The sequence below is a fragment of the Telopea speciosissima genome, chromosome 4 (assembly GCF_018873765.1).
Source record: "Telopea speciosissima isolate NSW1024214 ecotype Mountain lineage chromosome 4, Tspe_v1, whole genome shotgun sequence".
NCBI classification, from domain to species: Eukaryota; Viridiplantae; Streptophyta; class Magnoliopsida; order Proteales; family Proteaceae; genus Telopea; species Telopea speciosissima.
The window spans coordinates 30735399-30749542 of NC_057919.1; the positions used below are offsets into that span (position 1 = coordinate 30735399).

Genomic DNA, 14144 nt, shown 5'->3' on the forward strand with positions numbered 1-14144 from the left:
CTCGACACCGCTTGGGGTCAAAGCGGATAATATCATGCCAGGGGAGGGGTTGAGTCATTATACGCCATCTTTCAATTCTGATATAAATCGCCCAATTCAATAATAATTCCTCGAGCTATTGTGGTATGTCAATCTGAGATTATATTGGAAAGCTTATCTTTAGGGCTGTCATTCATCACGTTTGGTGGAAAACGAATAAAAGAAGATGGACTTCTCCCTATTCATTCTGCAAGCCCTAACACTTTAAGAAATAAGCATTTAATTGCATTGGGACCTTCCTCACATCTCTCACCCTTGCTTGGGCTCTTGATGTATCATCCTTCTGTTGGTGTTTCTCCCACCACCCCAGGGATTTTGATGTATAATCGTTTTATTGGTATTTCTTTCCCACCTTCTCTTTTGATGTATCAGCCTTTGATTATTTGTTTTTGGGATTTTGATTTGGGTCCCCTTTAGGCTTGTCTTTTTAGTTTTTGTGTTGTATTTTACTCTTTCCTTTTAATTTAATTTTCATTCACAAAGCAATAAAAAAAAATAAAAAACATGGGGCGACATTGACAGTTATTATTGAAAAAGCCATTGGGACCATACACCCATGGACAAAATGAGAAAGTTCACATAGTTATCCAATGGGGCAGGGGATCTAGACTACAAATTGTTGTGTGTGTCTCGAAATCTTTTACCTATTTCAAAGATTGAACTACTCTGACAATTTTGGTGGCGACTTGAATGGGACTTTTTATGAGGTCTATGATGGTAGCGGAGGGCTTGGGGCGATAGAATCGACCCTCTTGGAGGAGTATTTAGATGTTTTATCTATCTTGTTGTGTAAGCAAGTGAAACAAGTTATATTTGGAGATTTTTGAGCTAGGGTTTTTGTGTGAGAGTTCTTGCACCGTTTTGGGTGTTCGTTCTTGCGCCATTTTAGGTGTTCTTTAGAGATCTCCATTTGTATCTTTTTCCATTTACAAGGTGAATCATCTTCAGCTTCACCCATGGATGTAGCACATCATATTAGTGTGTGAGCCACGTTAAATCTGTGTGTCATCTTTGTTTGATCTATTTTTGTTTGTTTGTGTTTCGTGGTGTTTATTTTAACACAAATCAAATGTAGGATTCAGATCCTCTACTGCCAAGAAGCTACCTACCATTATCTTGCCCTCAAAGCTAGAAGCGACAAGTGGATTTATACTAATCCAATGGTCACTCTTAGAATATTTCAAATTTCTAAACAATATTTCGGTTATTTAAGTCAAACCCAAGCCGACCGGTACCAATATACCAAGATCGACCGAACCGTGTTGGTTCAAAACCAAACAAAACCCTGCAACTTTCCGCCCGATCCTCATCTTCAACCCTGCCCCACCCGTCTTCCTCCTTCTCCAACACCCTCTGCAACTTGTGCCCCTCCCCATGATCTCTTTCTTTGTTGCTTGTCAATTAGCTATTGGCATACTGTACTGAGTATTTAGTTACCAACCTTCACTCAAGGATTGTACTTCTTGGATAGTCAGCTTAGCAATTGAACCCATATACATTTCAGCTTGAATACTCTATTTTGGTTGTGAAGCTATAATCCATCCCTTCCTCTTTTGTTCCATAGATGGCAAACATTTTCGCACCAAATCTCTTCCCAATATAGGGAGAAAAAAGAAATGAAAATAGATAGATAGATAGAGAGAGAGAGAGAGAGAGAGAGAGAGAGAGAGAGAAGAAATCCTATAATGGAGATAGAAACAGGATCAAATTCACCACCAAAATATACTAACAAAGAAATAATTACCCAATCTCAATGTCTTAAAGGGTTTTTTATCTAGTCTTTTTTTCTATACAAATATGTGAAAGAATCTCCATGAATGTCAAAAGAAAAATTAACTGAACTTCTGGCTACAATGAATAATATAAAGAAGACGAATACCAAATACTAGTTATTGTTTTTGCTTTTGAAGGTTTGTACAAGTCATAAGGCTCCCACAACAAATCAAGAGGGTACGTCTTCATCGATTTGTCTCGCCCATGGTTTCCCTTTACTGCTCAATGTAGCGAACTCTTGCTGCTGGGATGTAAAGTTCACCAACTGCCAACCATATTATCCCTGCCGAGAACCCGAGACCATGATGGTTCCAGTTCGGTCAATAGGCTCAATATCTCCAGCAAAAATCAGCAAGAATCGAGGAAGCGAATCCAACTCATTCATGAGAATCTGGAATATTCGTTTGAGACTAAAAATTTCTGTATAGGGTGGGGTGGGGGATAGTGGAGGGTCGGGTGGGGTTGCAGGGAGGGGAGAATTAGAGTGGGAGTGGGAGAGGTGTTGTAGGTGGGGGTAGGGGAAGATGGTCAAAGTCCGAATAGGAGTTTGACTTCGGACCCTAGATTGGTAGGCTACAACGTGCTAAATTACTAATAGGCCCTATTCTACACATAAGTTAGTAATAGAAAGCAATCAAAGCATACAATTGATGTAGAACAACTTACTTAAATAAGCATTAGAAATATAAAAGTGTAAAATACATCAATCTTAACATATACTTCTATGATTCCAAGCCATAGTTTCGAAGCAAGTTAGTCTTTGTATGTGATACATAGGCTTCCCATGTCATAGTGCAGCTGAAGCATTGCACGTACTCTTCCGCATAATACATAGAAGTGTTGTCGATGATTGTTGACATATCTCTACACAATCTGGCAAGTTTTCCATCGAAAAATGGGATCAAAACCAATTTTTTCAAGTTTCTTGGACCCTCACTGTCGAGACAACCAGAGCACGAGACCAGTCGAGATCTCGACTGGTCTCGGTCTAGTTAAAGCATAACTTAAATGGGGGTTTGGTTCAGTCTCGGTCGAATCAAGATCTCAATCTCAGCCGAAACATTGTAGTTTTCCATTTTGCCTTCCATCTCTTCTCGCCTTTTGAAAATAGTGAGATATTACCGAGATCTCGGCGAATTCTTGTTCCATGGGCCTAGAGGAGGAAGCTTATTCCCTGATTTGGAGAGAGGAATAAGAGAATTGAAGAAGATGGCTTCAGTTACATAGAGCTGCAAGTATTACCCATACATAGATATCACCTGCAAAAGAAAAGAATAACAAAAAATAAAGGGTAGAAGAAGAATAAGAAGAAGAAAGGTCTTGCTGGAGAGATGGAAGGCCACACATTCAACAAAAATTCAACAATTTGAAGCTCTAGTCTGAAACGCCATTGTAGGTACAACCTATATAAAAGAAGAAACCCAACTAATGAAGGGTAACTAGGGGTCTAGGAAACAAACTAAAATAAGGAAACTGGAAAATAAATCTAATCTACCACGTATCTACCAATCCTATCTAGTATTCCCCACTATAAAAGATTAAAAAAAAAAAATCAAAATAATTCAACTGCTAATATCCTAGAAAACCAGAAAAAAGGTCGGGGGACCTGATTCATCTTGGTCTGGATGGCCAGACTGGTCAAGACAGTTCAGCCACAAATCTGCATCAGTTTTTTTTGTTAGTTGTCTTTTTCCTCATTTTTCTTTTTTCTTTTTTTTTTTGTTTTGTTTTGGGGTGGGGATGGTGGAGAGGGGAGGACAGGGAGCTTAGATCGGCTACCTAATCAGCTGGTGAGGAAGTAAGATATGTTGTGTTGTTGAAAGGTGGATCATGTGAAGGATGCCATTGGCTTGCCATTGTAGTTTTAGGGCAAGAGATCTCTACTTGGTTGCATGGTCTCTACACAAGACTGAGCCAATGGGTGAGAACGCCTGGGTATCTACCCAGGGGGCAGAGGCAACGTCATCTCACGGTGTCCTGTGAGAGGGCGTAGGAAACACCACCAAGTAGAGATCTTTTTCCCGTTGTTTTAATATATCATTTTGGAGCTTGTAACTCATTCTTTGAATTATATAGAGGTTTATGAACTGCCTGAAGTGAAATAAAAGGGTCAATCATGGTCATAGCTCTGTGTAACCATACATCACAGTAAAAAACAGTTGGAGAAATGAATATGAAGGACCTAGCAACGGTATCATCTCATCTTGTGCATAACGTTCTCGGATTTAATTGCAGTCATATTGAAGGATAAGCCTTCAAAATGCTGTACTCAAGCTGAGTGAAGACTTAAGAGGCATTCCATATGTGGATTTTCTTGGATCATAGACTTATTTTCAAATAACTGCAGATATGTTCAAGTGCTTTCAAGACTCCTTTTGACTTTTGAAGTCCCTCTTCTCTTACTTATTCATAAGTCATGAGAGGTTGAGCGGTTCGAAAAAAAAAAAGAAAAGGTGTTGCATATAGGTTGTCATTGTTGGCAACCAAGTGCTGAGCAATGATGAGATGGCCAGTCTTAAGGCTATTGCAGTGTCCAGTGGCTCAGAAAATATTGTTGGTAGCAGTTCAGAGCATTGCAAGCATGGGCAGCAGTGATACAAAGTGTTTGGTGGCTTATGGATTCATTCTTGTGTCCTAATTCACAGGTCACTGCGGCTATGGTACTTTTGATGATTTTTTCAGTGGGTACTGCAACAGAATTTGGAAGAGCTTTGAACTGGAAAAAGTTAGTTCGTCAAGTCCTCTTTCCATCGGTTCAAACGGTTCGTTAATTCGATGTCAGACGAGGGAGTTATGAATTTTTCCGTACGGGTGCGCAGAATAGAAGCAAATCTGGAATATTTTGGAATTCAATTCATGCTCTTGGCCAGCAGCATAGATGCAATTTTTATCTCAGGGGTTTATTTGCAAATATATATTAGTTATATCTACAATGACATAATTAGGTGAAACAAGGGGGTTTCTTTTGAAATTAATAAGAAGTTGGTGATATAACGTTTCTTTTGAGAGCTAAATAGTTTAAAATATTTTCTCCAAAAAGTTCTCGGAAGCCGTGCAATTGCATTTTCCAAGAAGCTCTTTTAGCAATGCCCAGTTTGAAGATTCTCTTTGTGAAGATTTGATTGGTTCATCTCAAAGGGTTATTTGGTCCTTTTTAAAAAAGTCTTTTATTGTCTAAAGAGAAGTGGTTTTCTTCTTCATTGAGAGAGCTACAGAAACGTTAGCAGAGAAGAAAAAAGAGGGGTTTTTTGCTTGAGGAAATAGAGCAACCAAAAAGGGGAAGATGGATTCTTATCTCTCTCTCAAGCTTTGTTTTAAAAAAAATAGAAGGCTATTCCATATGCATTGATGAGCACATTTATGTGTGAAATCTTAGGGCATAAAGCATACATTTTATCACATTGGACAGAGTTACTCGGTGTTTTCTTGTGCTTTTCAGGTTTTAGGTGAATTCTTATGAAAATGGAGGAGATGATGCTAAGAAAATGTTTTTAAGCTATTTAGAAGTGTTAATGGCATGGATGCGTAGCCCATCGAGTCAGCTTCTTAACGGTTCAAACGGCACTTGATTCCGAGTTGAAACGAAGAAGTTACGGCCGTTTCCGTAACGAAGCGCGAAAATGGTCTATAGGGGTTTATTTGTAATTATTGACAGTCGGCCGGGGACAAAGTGAAGTAAAAGTTTAGATTTCAGGGGCCTTAATGAAATAACCAGAAGTTATATATCCTGTACCCGAAAGATTCCATTTGGAGGGCTCTGGACAGTCCAACTTCAACTTGAGATATCTTGGGCTCCCCAACTCCAAATTGGACGAAATTTGGGTCTATTTTGGGTGATTTTTTGCAAGGAACACAATGGTGAGGCCTATATAAGCACCTCATGCTCCACGTTTTTTGAAGGATAGAATGGATATTTTATTTATTCTTGAAGGAATCCTAATCATCACCCTTACTCTCTCTCTCCTCCAACTTCTCAAGGGCACTTCTAGAATTCTACTTGGGATAGATTTATTTTGAAAGATATTCTCTCACCTATGGAAAGTTGAAAAGTCAAAGATGCTTTGATTTTATTGCTTGGAGAAGATATCTACAAAGAAAAGGAAGCACTTGTTAGAATTGAAAGTTTACTTTTCTAGAAATAGAAGGTCTATGTAAACAATCTTCTCTTCTTCTTGTTTCTATTTTTTTCCTTTTTTCTTAGGATTCAAGGCATTGTAAAAGAGGAAGGAGAAGAGAATATTCTCTTTTCTTAGGGAATATTTCTCCTACACTTCCCTCTTCTCTCTTCTCCTCTCTTCCCCCTATAAATACCCCTTGCCCTCTGGGTTGTAAGAAGTTAGTAGTTTTTTAGTTCAATTTTTAGTTAGTTTCTAGTTCAATTTTAATTCAGTATTTTAGTGTAATTTTTACTTCATTCACTTAATGAAATTTTCTCTTCTTTTCCTATTTTTGGCTTAAGTTCTTAGTTTTGATTTCATAAGTCTAGTTTAATGGTTATAATAGTTTTAGTTTAAAGCTTCCTAGTCTAAGTTCCTATGTTGATGACAAGACATGGAGATTTAGAAGAGGAAACCATGGAGAGTTTATTTAAGTATTCAAGCACATCAAGGTATCTCATTCTCTAAACCCTTAATCTCATTCTCCCTCTCCTCTATCTCTCTCTATCTTCTTCTTCTTCTCCCTCTATTTCTTTTATTTTTTTTATATGGTTGTGGTATGTGGATGCACTTTTATTCTCTTGTTTCTTTTTATGTGATTATGAAGTGTGGTTGCGTTTTTGTTATTCCTTTCAATTCGCTTTAGTTTGATAGGTTAGATGCTCATGTGTTAGGACGCCAATTTAATCCTTTAATTTTGTTAGATGCTTATGAGTTAGGATGCATTAATTTTCATTAGTTTAATTAGTTTAATTTAACAATTTAATTTGGTCCACTTTGCATTACTTTTAAGTTAATTAAATAGAGTGGCGTATATCTCCTCGTGTTCGACCCGTAGCTACGATTGACCCGTACGCTTGCGGTATTATTTTAACTCAAACAAGTTTTTCGCGCCGTTGGTGAATTTTTTTTTCTAGTCTTGTATTTCTTTATTTATTTATTTTTCTAAGGGAGACCTCAATTTGGGATAGGTGGTTAGTTTAGAATTATGGGAGATACACTTCCATATAAGACTTTGGGGCAAAGATGGACCTATGCTAAGGCAACCATGATTTTGGAGGAAATGTTTAAATAGGTTAGGAAAGCCAAAAGTAATGAGATAGAGAACAATTTTGCACCACCCCAGTACAATTTTGCTCCCCAACCCAACTATGGGCTTTCGAAAAATTTTGATTGGTCACATCCCCAGACAATCCATGTTATGGAAGGATGCCATAATCTTTATGGGGGTAGCTATGGTGATGAGAATGTGAGTCCTCAATTTCAATATAATTCTTTTGGCACTTACAATCAGGGGTGGAATGATTATCCCGATTTCTTGTGGGATCAATGGAATAACCAAGCTGGACCACCCAATTTCCAATATCCTGGTCAGTTTGGTCCTCCAATGCCCAACCCTCCATTAAATCTCAATGGGCCACCTCTCCTTGAACCATATCACCAACCCCTTGAGTTTCAAAACATGGGTGAGGAGGCCGGGATGAATGAGCTTGAGAAATACATAGACCTTCTCACAACAAGCCAAAATACCATGGAGAAGCAACTCTCTCAATTGATAACCATGGTGCAAGAGGAGGAAACGGGTACATTACCTAGTCAGCCTGACCATCCCCAATTTAATGATATTGAAAGTCCACCACCCCAATTTGAGGTTAATGAGAGTCATTCCCAACAAGCTGCTTTTCATGATGATTTATTTGTTGAGATTGAGTCTCCTCAGGATATTAGTGAAGCGAGGTTTGATGAGCTACCTGAGGAAGTCCACATTTTGCCTGAAATTTCTGATTTTAGTGAGCCTAGTGTTTTTATTGATTTAGAATCAGATTTTCATGATAACATAGAAACCAAGGAAATTCGATCTCCCCCTCTCTCTTTGGAAAACTTAGATAATTGTCATTTTGAGGATTCCATTGTCTCACATGTTGATTTGTCCAAACCTCCTAGATTTGACGATTTTATTGAGGAGGACAATGTTAGTCATGATGCTTTTCAAGCATATTTCCATGATCCTTATTTGGCAAACCAAGTTATGCAAAGAGCGGATAGTTGTATTGCCAGGATTGATTTGAGTAAACCTCCAATTTTTGATGATTATTTAGATGAGGTTATTCATAATCCTTTTTATGCTTATTGTGATCCGTTTTTGATTGGTTTTTCAAAGAATGATAGGTGTTCTACATTGCAAACGGGAGAGGAGGGACGAATTTATGGCCTGAGTTTTAATGCCTTCATTTTCCACTGTCCCATGAGGATAGATTTTTCTATTGAATATTTCTCAGTTGTTCTTAACTTCCATATTATTTCTCGCTTTACTAAAATTCATGGTCGAGTGTTTTCTGGTCTGAAACTATTTCTCCATTTTGGCCATGGATTGAGATTTCATTGTTGCTCCTAGCACTTTTTGTAGAGCTCATGACTCTTCATGATTCTCTTTGTTGATTATATCCAGTAAGCCCCTTCATCTCCTCCCTTGTCCTTATTCTTTCTGTTATGCATGCATTGAGGACACTGCATGAATTAAGTGTGGGGGGGATGTTGGGCTTAATTGGTGAATTTTGATTGTGACAATAGTTTGGTTTTGTGCATATGTCTCTTTGATTACAAAGCGAGAGAAAGAGGGAATTAGGTGTCCTAGCATACGAAATAATAAAAAATCCCTTTTCAAGGACGGTAATTGGTTTGTATCCGGTAAGAGGGATTGAATTGAAAAATATGAGCGTTATTTCATTTGATGGCTAGATTCTTCTATGTGTTTTATGGACCCTTTGATCTTTTGGCTAGTAGTTGAGACCAATTTGTTTGTGGCAAGGCAAGGCATGAAAGTGGAAGTGAATGAAAAAAAAAAAGGAACAGAAAAGAAAGTGGAATTCCTTGGGACTAGACAGGGCACTGTGCCTCATGAAGCAGGGTGACTTGATCGAAATTCCTTGGAAGAAAACTCAAAAAACTCTTGCATCAATGTCTCAAAGTCTCTATGGATATATGCAAAAAGCGAAGCTACCAAGTATTTGGGTGTCGATGTATGCTCCACCATGTCATTCGAGAGAACAAGTAGTGGAGTAGAAATAGAGTTTGTGGTTGAGAAAGAAAAAAACTTTTGCCTTAATGCCTGAAAAAAAAAAGAAGTATGGTCAACAATACTCAATGCCTAAGTCTTTGGTTCCATCGATGCTATGGGGGGTTTACTTAAAGGTGAGTAGTGTTCAGAAAATATAAGGAGATCCCTTGAACTTGATGCATACTTGTTACTTGAATTGATGTGGGGTGATAAAATTCAAGTGTGGGGGAACCTTTGGCTCCTTGATCTTTAGTTGAACACTTTTTGGGATTATGTGCACTGTCCTACTTATGCCATGATTAACATTTACAGCATTCATTTACAATTGAATTTTGGGAGTATATTCACTGCAAACACCCACGAGACACAACTCGTCCACTAGGGGTAACCTAGGGGTTTAAAGGCTTGTTGCACATGCTAAGTGCAACCGTGATTCCTACGAAAGTGAGTTAGGATTTTCTGCATTCTAGATTAGTTTTTCTTTTGCTTTACTTGAGGACAAGTAACGTTCAAGTGTGGGGGAATCTGATGAGCACATTTATGTGTGAAATCTTAGGGCATAAAGCATACATTTCATCACATTGGACAGAGTTACTCGGTGTTTTCTTGTGCTTTTCAGGTTTTAGGTGAATTCTTATGAAAATGGAGGAGATGATGCTAAGAAATGTTTTTAAGCTATTTAGAAGTGTTAATGGCATGGATGCGTAGCCCATCGAGTCAGCTTCTTAACGGTTCAAACGGCACTTGATTCCGAGTTGAAACGAAGAAGTTACGGCCGTTTTCGTAACGAAGCGCGAAAATGGTCTACAGGGGTTTATTTGTAATTATTGACAGTCGGCCGGGGACAAAGTGAAGTAAAAGTTTAGATTTCAGGGGCGTTAATGAAATAACCAGAAGTTATATATCCTGTACCCGAAAGATTCCATTTGGAGGGCTCTGGACAGTCCAACTTCAACTTGAGATATCTTGGGCTCCCCAACTCCAAATTGGACGAAATTTGGGTCTATTTTGGGTGATTTTTTGCAAGGAACACAATGGTGAGGCCTATATAAGCACCCCATGCTCCACGTTTTTTGAAGGATAGAATGGATATTTTATTTATTCTTGTAGGAATCCTAGTCATCACCCTTACTCTCTCTCTCCTCCAACTTCTCAAGGGCACTTCTAGAATTCTACTTGGGATAGATTTATTTTGAAAGATATTCTCTCACCTATGGAAAGTTGAAAAGTCAAAGATGCTTTGATTTTATTGCTTGGAGAAGATATCTACAAAGAAAATGAAGCACTTGTTAGAATTGAAAGTTTACTTTTCTAGAAATAGAAGGTCTATGTAAACAATCTTCTCTTCTTCTTCTTTCTATTTTTTTCCTTTTTTCTTAGGATTCAAGGCATTGTAAAAGAGGAAGGAGAAGAGAATATTCTCTTTTCTTAGGGAATATTTCTCCTACACTTCCCTCTTCTCTCTTCTCCTCTCTTCCCCCTATAAATACCCCTTGCCCTCTGGGTTGTAAGAAGTTAGTAGTTTTTTAGTTCAATTTTTAGTTAGTTTCTAGTTCAATTTTAATTCAGTATTTTAGTGTAATTTTTACTTCATTCACTTAATGAAATTTTCTCTTCTTTTCCTATTTTTGGCTTAAGTTCTTAGTTTTGATTTCATAAGTCTAGTTTAATGGTTATAATAGTTTTAGTTTAAAGCTTTCTAGTCTAAGTTCCTATGTTGATGACAAGACATGGAGATTTAGAAGAGGAAACCATGGAGAGTTTATTTAAGTATTCAAGCACATCAAGGTATCTCATTCTCTAAACCCTTAATCTCATTCTCCCTCTCCTCTATCTCTCTCTATCTTCTTCTTCTTCTCCCTCTATTTCTTTTATTTTTTTTATATGGTTGTGGTATGTGGATGCACTTTTATTCTCTTGTTTCTTTTTATGTGATTATGAAGTGTGGTTGCGTTTTTGTTATTCCTTTCAATTCGCTTTAGTTTGATAGGTTAGATGCTCATGTGTTAGGACGCCAATTTAATCCTTTAATTTTGTTAGATGCTTATGAGTTAGGATGCATTAATTTTTATTAGTTTAATTAGTTTAATTTAACACTTTAATTTGGTCTACTTTGCATTACTTTTAAGTTAATTAAATAGAGTGGCGTATATCTCCTCGTGTTCCACCCGTAGCTACGATTGACCCGTACGCTTGCGGTATTATTTTAACTCAAACATGCATTAAAGCTTATTTCAAGTGGGTTGTTGAAGATTGAGCATAGTTATTGAAGATCTGTTTATGGAGAAAGTGGGGTTTTGTTTGTGTTTTTGAGAAAACACGAGAAGAAGAAGAAGACAAGAAGAAAGGAGCTATTGTGGTCCCTTCATGGCAGTGCTTACTTAAAAGCTCAAATCTCTCCACAAAAGACAGAGTTGATAGTTCCAGTGGGCTCTAGTTGATCTCTGTAAAGCTCAAACCTCTTGTGTGAGGGTTGTAAGCATTCTTATCACTCCTTATTTATTTATGCTTCATCCCTGTTAGTGAAGTATGCTAGAAGTAGGTGAATATTGTTGATAGACCTATTCTAGTTTGTGTTTATTTGTAGGGCATTGCTATAAGCCCAAAACCCTATTGTTTTTGTACTATATTTAGTGGGTGCTAAATACTGGGAGTGGGTGCTCTCAAACAGTGGGTACTATTTTGTACTGGCATTATTTTCCCTCTCAGTTCTATGGTGAGAAAAATTGGGTGTATCTGCTCCCAGCTGTAGGTGCAGCAAAAGTTGAGTATTGAGCAAATACGAAGCCCATAGTGGCATTGTTCCTTGGATGGAGGCAATTTGCCGAACCACGTATATATTGTGTTGTGCACGTGGATTTGTGTGTTTGTTTATCTTGCATTTGAAGTGTGTGGGTTGCAGGATGGGTGTACACACTTGATAGAGCCTTTGAGTCTGGCTGGGGTGTGTACACGACTTTGTGATTTATATTCAGATCCTCTCAGTTACTACCTATGCCAGTGGGGAAGAAATTGAAAGAATTTGATCACTGATTCACCCCCCTCTCAGTGACAGCCATCAAACAACAATTGGTATCAGAGCTTGGGACTCAGTGACAACTTCAGAGGCAGCTGAGTGATTCAGGGTCAGTATGGCTTCAGGAGAAGGGTCTTCAGGAAAGGCACTACACTTTGATGGAACAAATTATGCTTTTTGGAAGAACAGAATGGAGACCTATCTGGGGTCTCTTGGATATCATGTTTGGGCTTCAGTGTTGAATGAATACATCATGACTGGTGTTGCATCTACAGACAACCAAGAGAAGAAGAAATATGAAAACAACAGTAGAGCCATGCATGTAATCAAAGGTGCTCTTATTGACAGTGAGTTTGTAAAAATGATGGAATGCAAGTCTGCCAAACAACTCTGGGATATGCTAAAAAGCATCCATGAAGGAGATGCAAAAATCAAAGAAGCTAAGCTCCAAGTTTATAGAGCTCAGTTTGAAGGATTGAAGATGTTGAATGAAGAAAACATTGAAGATTATATGCTTAGAGTCAATGGGGTTGTAAAGTCCATCAGAGGACTGGGAGAGAGTCTAATAGACTCTGTTGTTGTGAAAAAAATTCTTAGATCTCTACCAGACAGACTTGAATCCAAGGTTTCAGCTGTTGAGGAAGCTAAGGATCTGGAAGTACTTAGCTTAGATGAGCTACATGGGAACTTTACAGCTTATGAGATGAGAAAAGGCAAAGGAAAGTCAGTTGACAAAGATGCAGCATTTAAGGCAATGAAGAAATTGAAAATAAAAGAGCAACCTGAAATTGAAGAAGAAGACAGTGATGATAATGGTGAGGTCATAGCCCACTTCACCAGAAAGCTAAAAAAGGGGACAGGGAAGTATAAAAATAAACTTTCATTTAAGTGTTTCAACTGTGGTAAAGTTGGACACTTTGCAGCTAAATGTCCCCACAAGGGGCAAATGGAGAGTGATGATGAAGAAGAAAAGAAAACAAGTTTCAAGGGAAAGAAGAAGAAGTTTTTCTCCAAGTCATCCAAGAAAAATCAATTCAAGAAAAGAAACTTCATTTCTAAGAAGAGCAATGACACATCTGAGGAAGAATCTGAAGATGAATCAGATGATGATGTAGATGATCATACCATTTTTATGGCGTTTGAAGAAAAAGAGGATGAATCACCAAAAACATTCACAACTTCTGAAGATGAAGAAGGAGAAGTGAACTTTAAAGAAGAGTTTAGAGCTGCTCTCAAAGAGCTCAAGAAAGAAAGAAAGAAGGTTAAACAAGTTTCACAAAATCTTAAGGAACAAGAGCAATCAGTTCTTCAGTTGAAAAAGCAAGCAGACGAATCAAAAAAAATTCTAGAAGATCTTGAAGAGAAGTTATCACAGAAAACTATAGAATGCACAAAGCTTGAGTCAGAAAATCTATCTCTGAAGGCTAAATTGGAAGAAGAGACCAATATCCTAGTTGAATATTTTGATTTCCAGAAGGAGATTGATGCTCTCAAGGCAAAGGTAGCAGAGTTTGAGAATGACTCAAGTATACATGACATAGAAACATCTTCACAAGTGCATCCTAGTAGCAAGAAGCTTGATGAGATCCTTAGTTCTCAAAGATCAACTCACAACAAATTCGGTCTTGGATTTGTAGGAGAATCATCAAAGAGTGCCAAGGGAAAAGGAAAAGGCACAGCACAGAATCCTATTACTGTGAAGGATAAGAGAGTTGAGAAAAATCAAACTCCACCCCATAAGACTAACCATGCTAGACAACAACAAATGGCATGGCCAGGCAGGAGAGTAGAGAACTTTGATTATTACTATCTTTCTCAACAGAAAGCTAGAAATGTTGTTGATCACAGGGCTTAGCACAAATGGCAAAGAGAGTCAATGAGACAAAGACAGCTCTTTCAAGGTCATTGTTTCAAGTGTAATACTTTTGGACACAAAATTTCAGATTGCAAATTCAATCTTGGTCCACCAAACTTTGTTGACAGGAATCCTTTTGCACCCTTGATGGATGTGATGGTTGAGTGCTACAGATGTAGCAATTATGGACATATTGCCAGGGACTGCAGAACTGTATTTCCTCCACAGAGACCATACAACAGAGAT

General features: G+C 38.0%; 1 protein-coding gene across 1 annotated transcript; it reads left to right on the forward strand.

Annotated features, from left to right (window-relative positions):
* Window positions 1-12158: 12158 nt before the first annotated feature.
* On the forward strand, window positions 12159-13898 carry LOC122659193 (intracellular protein transport protein USO1-like). Its single transcript, XM_043854331.1, has 2 exons — window positions 12159-12794; window positions 13107-13898. The coding sequence occupies exons 1-2, from the start codon at window positions 12159-12161 to the stop codon at window positions 13896-13898; spliced, it is 1428 nt and encodes a 475-aa protein (XP_043710266.1).
* Window positions 13899-14144: the final 246 nt, after the last annotated feature.

Coding starts and splice junctions, on each gene's coding strand:
- LOC122659193 (XM_043854331.1), top strand. CDS start 12,159: ATGGCTTCAGGAGAAGGGTCTTCAGGAAAGGCACTACACTTTGATGGA. Junction 12,795..13,106: donor ACAAAGATGCAGCATTTAAG/GCAATGAAGAAA, acceptor ATTTCTAAGAAG/AGCAATGACACATCTGAGGA.